The sequence below is a fragment of the Hydra viridissima genome, unplaced genomic scaffold, assembly GCF_058129835.1.
Source record: "Hydra viridissima isolate aposymbiotic clone 2 unplaced genomic scaffold, HvirCarnegie_v1 scaffold_3, whole genome shotgun sequence".
NCBI lineage: Eukaryota > Metazoa > Cnidaria > Hydrozoa > Anthoathecata > Hydridae > Hydra > Hydra viridissima.
Genome location: NW_028324302.1, coordinates 17,330,895 through 17,344,437, shown reverse-complemented (window position 1 = coordinate 17,344,437; position 13,543 = coordinate 17,330,895). Strand labels below are relative to the sequence as shown.

Below are 13,543 nucleotides of genomic sequence, written 5' to 3'. Positions count from 1 at the left end.
TAAAAAAGCCTTTAGTAATTTTATGAAAAAATAATCTGCTATCATAAAAAGTGGTTCATAACTTGCAAATGTATGGTTTTTCTCAAGTGATATCTTCATGAGGAATTCTGGAATTCAATTTTTTTTAATGAATAAATTTTGATTCCCATTTTACATTTTAATATCAAAACAGACAATTTTAACAGCAATTGCAATAATCTTAACAACTTTTATTATATATTGCCAGTCAATTCCAGCATAAATATGCCCTGTAGCTTAGGAGACTCAGTGATTAGCACAATGCTATAATCAATTGTTCTACTACTCTAGGTTCATTACTACAATTTTATGGTAGCATTGTGCAGTACAAAAAAACAAACTTCTACTAAATACTATTACTAATCCTCTTCACCTTCCATCTTGAATCTCCAAGCTTGAAGTATTTCAAAAATCACAAATTGGCCATTATTAAAATTTTTCAGAATAACAAAGCTGTATGTGCATGCATGTGATTCAGGATCTTATCCTAATTTTGGGCATGCATCTTTATGATTTTTACCAGATATGAAAAACAGAACATACAGCCATGTTAAGTATTAGTTCAAAGCCTACTATAGAAACTCTCTGGACATACGGCTTTGTAAAAATAAGACCAGATCAACATTCAGCATGAAAAATGACAATTTCTGGATATATGGTTGTGTTATTCTCAGGTCTTAAAGTGTTCTTATATAAATTACCATATATTAAGTAATGTCTATTAAAAAAATCTGTTTTTGATGTAATTGGAAAAATTGATGAAAAAGAACATATTACACTCAAAAACTATTTTAATTAATAACATCTTTCATATTTTGCTCCATTATGCAGTGCCTTTAAAATATGTTATAAAAAAAATAAAAGCCAGAATAGTAGAAAATAGAAATAGAAGTAATTTTTAAAACAACAGCATACAAAAGAAAGAATTTATAAATTGAGAATAGTTAAATTTTCTTTGATATAATGTAAATACCAATAATTTTTAAGAAAAGAGATTTTTATGTTCAGATTTTATAATTTAGAAAAAAAATATGCTAGTATGACAATGATGCATAAAATGGAAAAAAAAGATGTTGAGAGTTTTCACTACTCTCCAATGTCTTCCTCTTTAATAAGAGAAAGCAGTTTAAATTTCGATGCTCCAAAATCTAAAATAGCAAGTGCAGCAGCAACTGTTGAAATGAGTGCAGGTTATTTATTTATTTTTTTTCTAATGATTTTCTAATTCTTTACATATAAAAAAGATTTTTTTATGCAATTAACAATAGAATTAATGTTTAAAACAATAGATTACAAAAGAAAGAATTGAAAAATTGAGAATAATCAAAATTTTTTTGATATTTTATAAATACCAATAATTTTTCAGAAAAGAGATTTTTATGTTCAGATTTTATAATTTAGAAAAAAGTTATGCTAGAAAGAGTGTAAAAAAAAAAGCAACAGGTGCCATCATGCAAGATCCTGCTTCTGGGAAAAAACTCTTAAGTGTAGATTCATCCTTTTTGTGCAGTTCAGTTGCTCCAAAACCAGAAAACTTTTTTCCAAAAAGTTTTCAGCAATCTCGAGTTCCTTACTCACTAACAAGAGAGAATTTATGTTTCGATGCTCCAGAGTTTGAAATGTGTGCAATGAAAATGAGTGCAGGTTATTAGTTTTTTTTCTAATGATTTTTTAATTCTTTGTATATAAAAAAGATCTTTTTATTCAAGAAGAAATCTTTACAATAAGAATAATTGTTTTTATGAAAAATGAGCCTTTGTGTTTGATGATGAAATGTTTTGATGATTTAATTGATGGTTGATATTAGACCAAATAATCAAACAAGTTGACATATTTGATGAATATGTACCTACAGCAGTATTATCAAGGAAGCAAGATTATCAAGGAAGCATGGGTTCAGTTTTTTACTTTTTCATTTTTTTCAGTTTTATTTTTTCATTTTTTTTTATATGGACAGGATAATTTTTTATAAATCAATTTTTTTGACAGTTTTACTATGTTGAAATTAGAACAAAGTTTAGAAGAGCCATACATAGCCAGCCTAAATCAACCACTAAAATGCAGTAAAAAGTCTTCAAAAGTTCAGATGGCCAGTGATCTTCCTGTATTTCCCATGCAGTTGGGCTCATTGCCACCAACTCTACCACCTCCGGTACCTTCTAGAGAAGTTTTAACTGACTTTCAAAATTCTAAATCAGTTTTGCCACCACCACCTCCCCCTGCTGGAAAAGTATTTCCCATGTTATTCAGCTCATCACCAGCAGCCCCACCACCTCCACTACCTCCTAGAGAAACTTTAATGGACTTTAAAAAATCAAAATCAGTTTTACCTGCACGAGCCTGCCCTGTTATACCTTCAAAAAATGCAGATAAAATATCCTCTACAACTCCTGAGTGTGCAGGTAAAATTTTAAACTGTTAATAGCTAGAACTTATAAGGAACTAATAGCTATTTATTTATTGTTTATAAATAATTATTTATTTATTATAAATAACTATTTATTTAATGTCATGTTCTACTGTTTTAATTTTTGTTCCTTTGTTAATTTTTATTACTTTTTTTATGTAATATTTATATACATGTGCATGTATAAATATGTATATATAAACACGCACAAATATGTGTGCAAGTGTGTGTGTGTGAAGTTATACATAGTTTTTTTTTACATATAAAATAGTTTTTATATGTTATTATACATAGTTTTTGTGTACAATTATGCAAAGTTTTTTTAATATTTATTATAGTTTTGTTTACAAGTTAATAATTTGATATGTAGTTATACATAGTTTTTATATATAATTTTTTATAGTTTAATATATAGTTATACATTGTTTTTATTTATGATTATATATAGTTTTTATATATGATTATACATAATTTTATATATAAATGTACATAATTTTATATGTAACTATACATAGTTTTTATATACAATTATGCAAAGTTTTTTCAAATATTTTTTATAGTTTTGTTTACAACTGTTGTTTCAGTGTTTAAGAATTTAGTCCAAAAACAAAAAATTTCCCACCATCTAGCCTTTTTATTTCTATAAAATTGGCAGAATTGATCCAGAAATTTTTGATAAAAATGTTATCAACATTCTGGTTGACCTACTGTGCCTATGATGACACAATCAAAAAAATAAATTAATTGGAATTTGTCATACATGTGTAATGATTTTAACACAACAAATTAATGTATACATCTCAAATGCAATTGAAAAATGCAATAAAATTAAGTTTACACTTTTTTAAACGAATCATCACCAGAGATAAAAAATGGGTTGTCAATAATAAGATCAATTTAAAATGGTTGTGGACCAAACATGATGAACCAGGAAACTACAACTAAAGCTAAAGTTTACCAAAATGTCCAGATTTTGCAACACTGTGATAACACTAGACCTGGTTGTCTTTGATAAAGCTGTAGTTGATAAATATCTTGCACAGTCAGATTGCCATTTATTTTGAAGTTTGTAAAACCTTTTATTTTTATTTCAAACTGAAAAAGCAATGTTTTTTTTCTTATCAACCTAATATAAAAGTATGTTAAAAGTATATATAACTTACACATAAATTAATGAAGAATGACAACTTTATTAATACTTAAAATTTCATATTGGTGTACTGACAAATTTCAGAAAACATAACATAATGAAATAAAATAATTTAAAATAATCTAAGTGCAGTTGAATGAATTTTTATTATACACAAAGTATTCATTTGGATTTTATGTATGTTAATCATTATACTTTTTGATTGTTTTTTAAATGCATATTTTCCAAGTTTTAGCCTATTGATTTTATTCTTAATGTAATTTTTGACAAGTCTTACATAAATAAACAAAATTTATAAAGTCATATTCAGTATAAGTCTTAAAATAGGAATAATTTTACAATATTGTATAACACTGGTTAATAATTTTTTTTAGCATTAGGCATTTTAATGGAGTTTAGTTAACTTATGGGTGCTAAACCTAAATCTAAAATTTGTTTTTTCCTTTGACATATCAGATCTTTGAGAAGAAAAGTATTTTTGTAAAAAAAATCACTCATTGTAGTCATTACAGATAAACATCCTTTTTTTTGAAAATTTTTTGAAAAGCAACTTCTGTGATATCTTTTCTTTTTTAAAGAAGGTTGACATATGTTGAAGAATTTTCCACTTTCAGCAAATGGTTTAGTAAAATGTTTTTTTTATTGCCTACATCAGGATTCTGCATCATCAGCTCTTGAGTCCCAGTAAAAAAATGTTCATTTGTGTGTGAATCATATTTTTTTGTATATATATCTGAGAATGAAAACACCTGCTTTTAGAACTATAAAAATTCTCAATTCACTAGAATCACATGTAGTCAGGCCCATAGTGAGGAAAATTCCCTCAACATGATTAGAATAAACAAGCTGTTGGGGTAAAAGCAGACATTAGAACTAGGTTGCCACTAATTTTTTTTAAAAAAAAAAATTTAGCAGACTGTTTTGGCAAATGAAAATTTCTTATAAAACCTGAAAGATAGAGAAAGTTACAATCTACATTAAATGATTTTAAAAGATTACTCTAATCATTTATATCTGTAGAAGCAGGTGAATTTAAGTTCTCAAGATCTATCCTGGTATTACAAATAGTGCAGGCCCAGCATTTAGTAACTTTTTGCCATAGGTCATCTGGTACATTAAATAACATTGAGTATATACATTTAACAAAATTCAGTATATATACATGCATAATTAGTTTAGTTCAGGTGGGGGGGGGGGGGGGAAACATTCAATGGAAAACTCAGGGAAAATCATCCCTGAATTCAGCTCAAGAGTTAGTGAACTCTAAATTTTTTTGTTTTTATTGACCTTGTTGTAGTTAATAATGAAATAAGTAGAAATCACTTTCTGATTGAAGTAAATACTTACATAATTTTTTGTTTTTTACTTACAATCTGCTCTTTAGATCTTTTGGTGTCAGACCACGCATTTGTAACAGGAAAATATGAAATAGCAAAATGTTCTAGAAGAAGACAGCAACCACTAATTTCAGCTTCATTACCGCTTCCACTGTTTCAACAATGTGACACTGCTCCTGAAAATAAGTTTGGCAAAAACCAGCAACAATCTGATTTACTTGGACCACCACCTTTATATTCATTAGGTTCACCGAATAAGATGTCACACTCATTTGTACTTCATTGCAGGTCCTCGATTACTGGTATATATTACTAAATAAAACTTTCCAAAATGATAGATCGCTATTTGCAGATACAAAATACAATACAATAAATACACCTAATATAATGCAAGTAGTACCACATGCTATTGCCATTTTTTTTCTTTTAAATATTTTTGAGCTAATGAGATTGAGTTGCATAGTTAATAATCAAACCAGTTTTTGGTGATCACATACAATAGAATTAAATCAAGTAATACACTAACTTTTAGGCTGTAGCTAGTAGTAACTTAGTAACCATACTAATAGAAGCTTCTAACTACCTGTAACATTAATCAACTTTGGCACTAGTAATAGCCTTTGGTAATATATAAATGATAAACCACACTCACAGAATAAACAGGTCAATGATGATTTTTTTTTTCATATATTTATTAGTTAGCTCAATTCTTAAAATCAAAAGGTTATTATCAGTTACTAAAAACAAGCTTTGAATAACTATGGAAGATTAAGGGAAATATAAATGTTAAAAATTTTGCCACACCTTACTACAACGACAATAGTACAGTAATATTATTGCTGTAGTAGGCTGGTAGCTGTCAAGCTGATTAGAAAGTTGCTATTTTTACTAGAGTGAATCAAATTAGATAAAAATAGTCATATACAAAACTGTGTAATAAGTATTAGAAATAGAAACTAACTAGTCATTATAAAAATGACTTGTTAGTTTTTATTTTGATAATCTTCTGTTGTGTGGTTCATATTTTTCCTCACAGGAAATATTTACACATTCACACAAATATTCCATATTTTTCCTCACAGAAAAAGTATAGACCACACAATTTTTTTAATTTAACTACTTTTATATATACAGATTCCTGAGGAATGTTTAAAGGACAACAACTTGCTTTTTTTTTTGAATATGCACAGTTGTCTAAAGTTAAGGATTTTGATTTGATCCTCATTTTAAAAAGGTGGTTTGGATCTTGAAACTACTTTGTCATCTTGTAAATTTCAGCAATTATTTAATCAATTAAGTCCTTTCATGCAATTAACAAGATTATAAGTTGCTAAATAACTATTATTAGCAGCAAAATTCATTTGATCGGTTCTATGTATATTGCTGCTATTGATAGTTTATTCTGTAGCAATAATACCTCGCTTCTCTTCATTGAAGATACAATTCTGTTAGCATTAAAAAACATTTTCAAGATATCTCTGTAGATCATTCAAATGCTTGATCATCATGTACATACTTATCCAGTGTGTATCTTGATCTAAATTGACTCACTTTTTTTGCACATCTCTTTTGAATAGCATCCAAATTTAGGCTTTCAGGTGCAGCAGCAATTTGCATCAACTTGCTAATAAGATTTGTAATATTTTGATTTTTTAATCCAATCCTTTTTGATAGCTTCAGTGTATGAACCCCACATTAAAAATGTTGAATTAAAAATAGCCTTTAAAACTTTTTCATCTTTTATATTTTGCTGGATGTTCTGCAAATTTTGCTGGATGTTCTGCTTTTTTTTTAAGTTCAAGCTGTTCAACTTCAAGTTTTGATATTTCTTTAATTTCTTCAGTTTCTTTTTTAACAAAGTTATTTACTTTTTCTATTATGCTTATCATATTTGAAGCATTATCTTTTATAATGCATAAAACCTGTTTGTTCTTTTTTTTTAGTTTCAAAATTATTTAAAACTTTTTCTACTTTAACTTTGCTGCTGTCATCAATATGTTGAGCCTTAATGACAAAACCATTAACATGTTGAGCCTTAATGACAAAATCCTCAACATGTTGAGCCTTAATGACAAAATCATCAACATATTGAGCCTTAATGACAAAATCATCAACATGTTGAGCCCTTAATGACAAAATCATCAACATATTGAGCCCTAATGACAAAATCATCAACATATTGAGCCCTTAATGACAAAGTAGTTAACCCTATGATGAGTGGAGGCATCAATTTTGAGAAAAATAAGTTAACCTTGTAATGTTCTTTGTAGCTCTTAATTCTTATTTCTGTCATCATCCAATATGTAATTTTCTTAACATTACATCCACTATTCATATTCTTACATTTAGGGTTACAAATGTTGTGAAATTAAGGTTAATGGAATACTGTTTTTACCACTATTTTGATTTATTTTCTTTTTAATGTTTACAATCTATTTATACTAAAAAAAATAAGACATTAAGTTTAAATTAGGTTTTCTTGTGCAAAATCATTGAAAGGCTGTGGTCACATAAACTAATAATGTTGTTATTCTCATAAAAACAAGCATTTGCCTCATGTAAAAGTTTTATTGAAATCTGTTTTGATCAACTATTTTGTTTTATTTATTTAAATCAATTGCAACAAGTCTGTTAATATTATCTATAGATTAAAAAGAGGATTTAAGAGGTAGTGAAGTTCAAGATGTAGCATCTTAATCATGCTAAATCTCTTTTTACTTGCCAATCCATAAAAAAAAAATTATCAAAATGAAATTTCACAATGAATCCATCAAAAGGACAGAAAAATTGCTGCTAACACAATTTGAAAACCTTATTCTATTAAAATAACTATTAAATGCTGCTTAGAGCACTGAATGAGTCCAGGAGTCAATTTTCATGTGCAGCCTAACTAGAGAGGAAAAGTAAAAGAGAACATTTAGTAATTTGATTAAAGGTGACTTTAATGGAAGTGCTTAATGCTATGAATTGCTTTCTTCACCTCAATCCTTTTTGAGATTGTAAAACAAGTAAGAAGTAGCAGTGATTGTGGATTTGAGAGGATGGGTAGATTTATCAGAGCAAAAATGCCACAGAGATATACCTGAAGCCTGAAATCAAAAAGATAATTAGAGAAACTATTAAGTTATAGCATAATTTCATTTTGCAGTTTTTTAAAACAAAAATTGAGTTAAAAGGATTGCTAAATCAAATTTACTTAAAAACAGTGCTAAGCTATAAAATCTAACTTAAAAGTAAATTCAGTCTTTTTTTTTTTTTTTTTAAATAGATTGATGATATTTCTTTAAAACATAGAATATAGAGTGCAATTTTTCTGTGTGTGCATTAGTCCCATTTTGCTGGAACCAATCAGATGTCTTTTATATCATATTGTGCACTAAAGATAGTTTCAGTGTTTGCATTGTATTTTCTCTTAAATTTTTCTCTATTCAATTGTTTTTGCCATTGTTGCTCTACATTGTCTCCAAATGTCTTACATTAATCCTTTTACAACCTGTATTAGTAGAGTGTGGTTAAAAGTACTTCTTTTTTTGTTGTTGGTATTTATTCTTTAGAATTTTCAGAGTTGAAAGATTGTTTCTTCTCCAATTAATGGAGTAACTTTGACTTTTAAAAAGTTCCTTTTTTTTATTGTTAAAAGAACAGATTTAAAAAAAATTAGTTGCAAAATACAAAGTTTAAGTTAAAAGTGATGAATATAATTTTGTGCTATACAATAGTATTGAAATTTTCAACACATAATAAAAATAAAAAAATTACAATTCAATCTTTGTATAAATTGCTGCATATTCTAGATGAAGCTTCTTTATTTGGCCACTCAATGCCGGAAAATGATTCGTTTGAAGTTAAAGATGGTAAGCATTTTAATATTCAGATTTTATTGAATTAATTTTATCTTTTGTATGTGTAACTCCATGTAGAGTAGGATGACACAAAAATAGTATTTTAAAAAAAAAATCCACATTTTCTGGTTCAAACATGGGAGTCTACAAAAAATGCCTGAGTGCCAAGGAAATGCCACAAGTCAATTTTGAAAACTTTCTCAAGCAATTTTTTTTTTACTATGTTTCTAAACTATTTGTTTATTATTTTTAAACAGTTTAATTGCAGCTTGGAGTTTGCATTTTTATCCTATTCCAATATTTAATTTCTTTAATATGTTTAAATAAGCAAATGAATTACACTATTTGAAAATATAAAAAAGTTGAATACAAAAAAAAAGAGAAAAAACGAAGTTTGTTATAACGCTTGTAGGCCTTTATATATACTTAACTCACTTATGAACCAACCACCACCTAATTGCAGTGTTCTTTAGTACCTAACCTCAAGTAAAGATAAAAGATTCTGCTTATTAAATCAAGCCTTTCATGTTCTCAATCATGAGAGGATGTTATCTACAATTTGTAATTCAAATACGGAAAGGTACTGCTTACTTAGCAGGTTTTAATAATCATTTGATTTCTGAGCAAAGCATAGTGCAAAAGGTTAACTCTCAACATGGTACAATAGAAAAGTTTGTGCAACAGCAAGAATCTTTAGATCAAAAAGGAAATTTTTGACATTGTACATGAAAAAAAGGTTTTTCCGCCATTCTATTTTAGACTTGGTTTTATGAAATAGTTTGTTAAAGCACTGAACTTGGATATTGTTTTCTTTTAGTATATTGTTACAGCATTTGCATTTGCTGGTTTGTCAATAGAGAACAAAAAGCAGGAGTTTTTGATGGACCAAAAGTTTACTATCTTATAAATCATTGAGAACTCATTTAAGCCATTTGTTATCAGTGAGAATTAATCTTGGTTGTCTTTTGTGGCTGCTGCAAAAAAACTTTCTTTGAAATAAAAAAGCAGAAAAAAAGTAGATTTAGTTGTTAGAATGTTAAAATCTCATTTTGTAATAGCAAGGAGAATAATATCACCAAGATCTTAAGACCACAGAATATTTATTAAAAAATTTTGGGACATCTAAATGATGGCAGACTATTGTTGGACCATCAATCGAGATGACTTAGGAAAAGTTTGCAAACAAAAGATCTATAACCGAAACTTTCTTCCCGATTGAATATTTATTAGTAAAGATATTGTCTGTAATCCTTTTCAAAACTAAAGTTAAAATTATTTTTTTATAAATCTAAAGTTTGAGAGTTTGATCGAGTGATGTTGCTTATGCTATAAAAGGTTCGTTTTAAACATACTGACTTTTTTTTTCATCTGTTACTGTTTTTATTTTATTTTTGTAAATAAATCTTTTATAACATCCACTAGCATTTTTCACAAGTTTCAAATCTGCTTTTCAGAAATATCTTTGAAAATATTTGTTGCCTACCTACATTTTGCAAAATAAAAATGAAATTCATTGTAAAAAGTTTGTAGCTTGTCATAAAAATCTGATGTCAGATTAAAATTCAATATATCAAACTTCTGTAAGAACATGTGTTAAAATTCTGTAAGAACATGTGTTAAAATTATTGCAATACATTTTTTGTGTTGGCCTGTGTTATGGTTTACTGAAAGATACTAAATTTGTAAAAAAAAATAAAACAAGACTTCACCTGTAAATGTAATTTAACTTGTCCAAGTAACAAACTTTGGCCAATGTCTAATATTAGAAAAGTTTCATTCAGCATTTCCTATGGATTAAAACAGTTTAAATTTTGTAATGGATTTTTTGATAGATGCTTATCCTGTTTGTTATCTTGTTACATCAACTTTCACCAAGTTAAAATTGATGTAACAAGATAAGTAACTGCTATTTTGTGTCAGCCCAATGTAGACCTATATTTCCATCCGGCTGTATATGAGTTAAAGTAATCCAAAGTTGGCTTTTCGTTCTATATGGTAGCTCATTTTCTAAATAACCAATAATAATGCTGACTTTAACCTGTGTAATATAAAGTTGTTTCAGTTTCTAAATGTCTCTCTCTTTTTTTTTTTTAGTCTTAGATCATTTCTTTAAAGATGTAGATTTCACGAGGCCTTTTTTAGACGAGCGCTCAATGGTTATTTTACGAAGAAAGTCATTTGAGAAAGTTTTAAACGAACTCGCACAAAAGCAGCACTTAGTAATTTTAGATTTATTTATTCGTTCATAACGAGCCAGAGAGCGTTTCTTTTTGTCGTAAAGACCGTTCTCTTATTTAATGAATTGAATAATTTATTAAATGAATTGATCTACAATCATAAAAATCTTAACCACCTAGAGATCTGTTAAACTATTTTGACTGTGAAATAAAATTTTGTTATATCTGTCTCAAACGTAAAGGTGTAAGATTTGAAGAATGTGTACTGTAATTTTGCTTAGTTTATCTCCCATAATGAAAATTTTTTTTAAAATTTTCATAACAAGAGATTTAAATTTGTTTACCAAATTTTAACTTCACCACGTGATTGTGATTATGATGTGATTTAGGAAGGCTATTGGGATCTTAGGGCAATTTTTCATGAAGATACTTCCGATCAGTTCTCTTTCCAGGGTGTCTGCAGAAAACTAGCGTTATCATTATGCGGTAAGCAACAGTTGTTTAAATTAGGTTTTGCAAATTTCTGCTTCATAAATGTAAGATAACATTATCAATCTGTGAAATTTAGGAGAAAAATATTCTGCTGAAATTGAGCATCTGATAGCGACAATTGTTGTCTGTGTCATTTTCAAACTTGCGCTTGGTAATGATACATATCCTTGGTCTTATCCGTATCATCTTCGTGAGAGTACGCTGCAAGCATCAAATGCATTAAAGATTGCATTCGCCAAAGGAATACGCTACATATTGGATGAGGATGAAAAGTTCCCTTCTATTCATGTTCGGTTAGGATTGGGTTATAGCTTAGAAGAAATGGTGCTTCAAATTTATAGAATTGCCTTGAAGAGTTCTCAAAGTAATGCATGAAAAAGGTGATGTATTCACATGGTGTAGGGTTCGATGTCAATTATTTTCAATTATTTTAGCAGATCTCACTGTCACTTTATTGTAGTTGCGATTCGTCAACAAGTCGTACATTTTTTTCTAGTACATTTTTTAATACGTTTTTTAATGTTTTTAAAGTTTCCAAATTTTTTTCTTTTTTTTTTTTTACAATTTATGAAAATAATTGCACAGATGTTGAGAAAAAATTGATATGTAATTGAAATACAGGCCCATAGGTATGCACATGCACTTGTTGATCGAATGCTTGCGACATTTTTGTAGAATTTTCTTAAAAATTCCAACTACTTTTTGTGTGGCTAGAAGATTTATTTGTTATTAATTCACTTTGATATTTGCTTCTTCTTTTTCAGTAACTTTAATATACAATTCAGATAGAATGTAATGGTTAAAATGTAATAGAGCTCATCGCTAAAAAACTATAGAAGTGTTTTTTTTTTTTTTTTTTTTTTTTTTTATATAAAAATATTTGTTGCTCTTTGATGATAGAATGAAAAATTAAAAGAATAAAATTGTAACAAAGTTCAAAGTTCAGCTTGAAACGATAATTGCTTAGATGAACGCTTCTTTTAGGTGCGAGAGGACTATTTGGTATGCAGGGTGTCCAAAAAAGATGTATTTATACTTTAAATAATTGAAAATCGGGTGTTTATTGTTAAAACTAAACTTGTCTATCATATCATAAAACGTTGTAAATAGAAAAATTGCATTCCAAGATTAGTGCATGCTCTAAAGGACGATAATCCAGATTGAAGAGTACTGTTTTTGAAATGGTACTTGGAACGATGTAACGAAAATGCACGTTTTCCCACAAGGATTGTGTGGATTGGATGTTTCACGTTCACCAGATCTCACACCAATAGACTTCTTTTTATGTGGATAACTATAAGACAAAGTCTATGCATAAAAAAAACCATCAATTGATCAATTAGGAGCAGCCATTGAACTTGAATGCACGAGAATACCAAGGGAATCGTTTTATGATGTGTGCCATTCTATCGTTTCGTCTTACCAGCGGTATCTGAAATAGAACGGACATCAGTTAGAACAGAGAGCGATAAAGCGATAGAATAAATTCTTTAAAGCGTTTTACATGTTATAAAATTAATAAATGATAATAAACACTTGGTCTTCAATTTTTTAAAGTTGTTTTTTAGATCTGAAATTAAAATTGAGATTGTTACAATTGTATTTCCAACAAACTTTAGTTTTAAGTTTGTTACTAAAGTTATTGACAACTTGAATTTGCCGTATTGTCATTAAATTAAAGTAGCTAAATAGGATCTCGACTCAAACATGCTTTTAAGGCATAAACGAATAATGAATTTAGAGGAAGAGGGTTAAGATTTGTTTGACTAAACGTTTATCTTTAAACTTTTGATGAAAGTTTTTTATCGTTCTTTTATAATGCGTTGTACTCGCTTTATAAGTTTTACTTTATCTTTCCCTTTGAACATTTTAGTGCGTGTTACGTATTTTTAGGTTAAAGAATGTATCCTCAATCATTAAGTGAAGACGGTAGTGGTAAAACTACTTAAGTAAATTGCTATTTTAAGAAACTGAAAATGAGAATATTTTTAGTTGTAAAAGTTGACGATGACGGATTGGAACGGCAAAAATGAAAAAAGGACTCTTAAAAGAATTAAATACTTTTTTAAACTAAGAAATGAATTTCAACGTAGTTCAAGAACTCCGCTGAAAGTCTATAT

General features: G+C 28.1%; 1 protein-coding gene across 2 annotated transcripts in view; it reads left to right on the top strand.

Moving 5' to 3' along the window:
* Positions 1-12,267, top strand: part of LOC145202215 (protein mono-ADP-ribosyltransferase PARP4-like) — a 51,674-nt gene extending 39,407 nt beyond the window's left edge. For both annotated transcript variants that reach the window (XM_090081494.1, XM_090081495.1), the window contains 9 exons: positions 1,041-1,208; positions 1,420-1,662; positions 1,826-1,912; positions 2,028-2,420; positions 4,960-5,214; positions 8,707-8,766; positions 10,849-10,973; positions 11,321-11,417; positions 11,500-12,267. In XM_090081494.1, coding sequence (XP_089937620.1) covers positions 1,041-1,208; positions 1,420-1,662; positions 1,826-1,912; positions 2,028-2,420; positions 4,960-5,214; positions 8,707-8,766; positions 10,849-10,973; positions 11,321-11,417; positions 11,500-11,798 — 1,727 coding nt within the window. In that variant the 3' untranslated portion in view covers positions 11,799-12,267. The remainder of the gene's footprint in view (positions 1-1,040; positions 1,209-1,419; positions 1,663-1,825; positions 1,913-2,027; positions 2,421-4,959; positions 5,215-8,706; positions 8,767-10,848; positions 10,974-11,320; positions 11,418-11,499) is intronic.
* Positions 12,268-13,543: the final 1,276 nt, after the last annotated feature.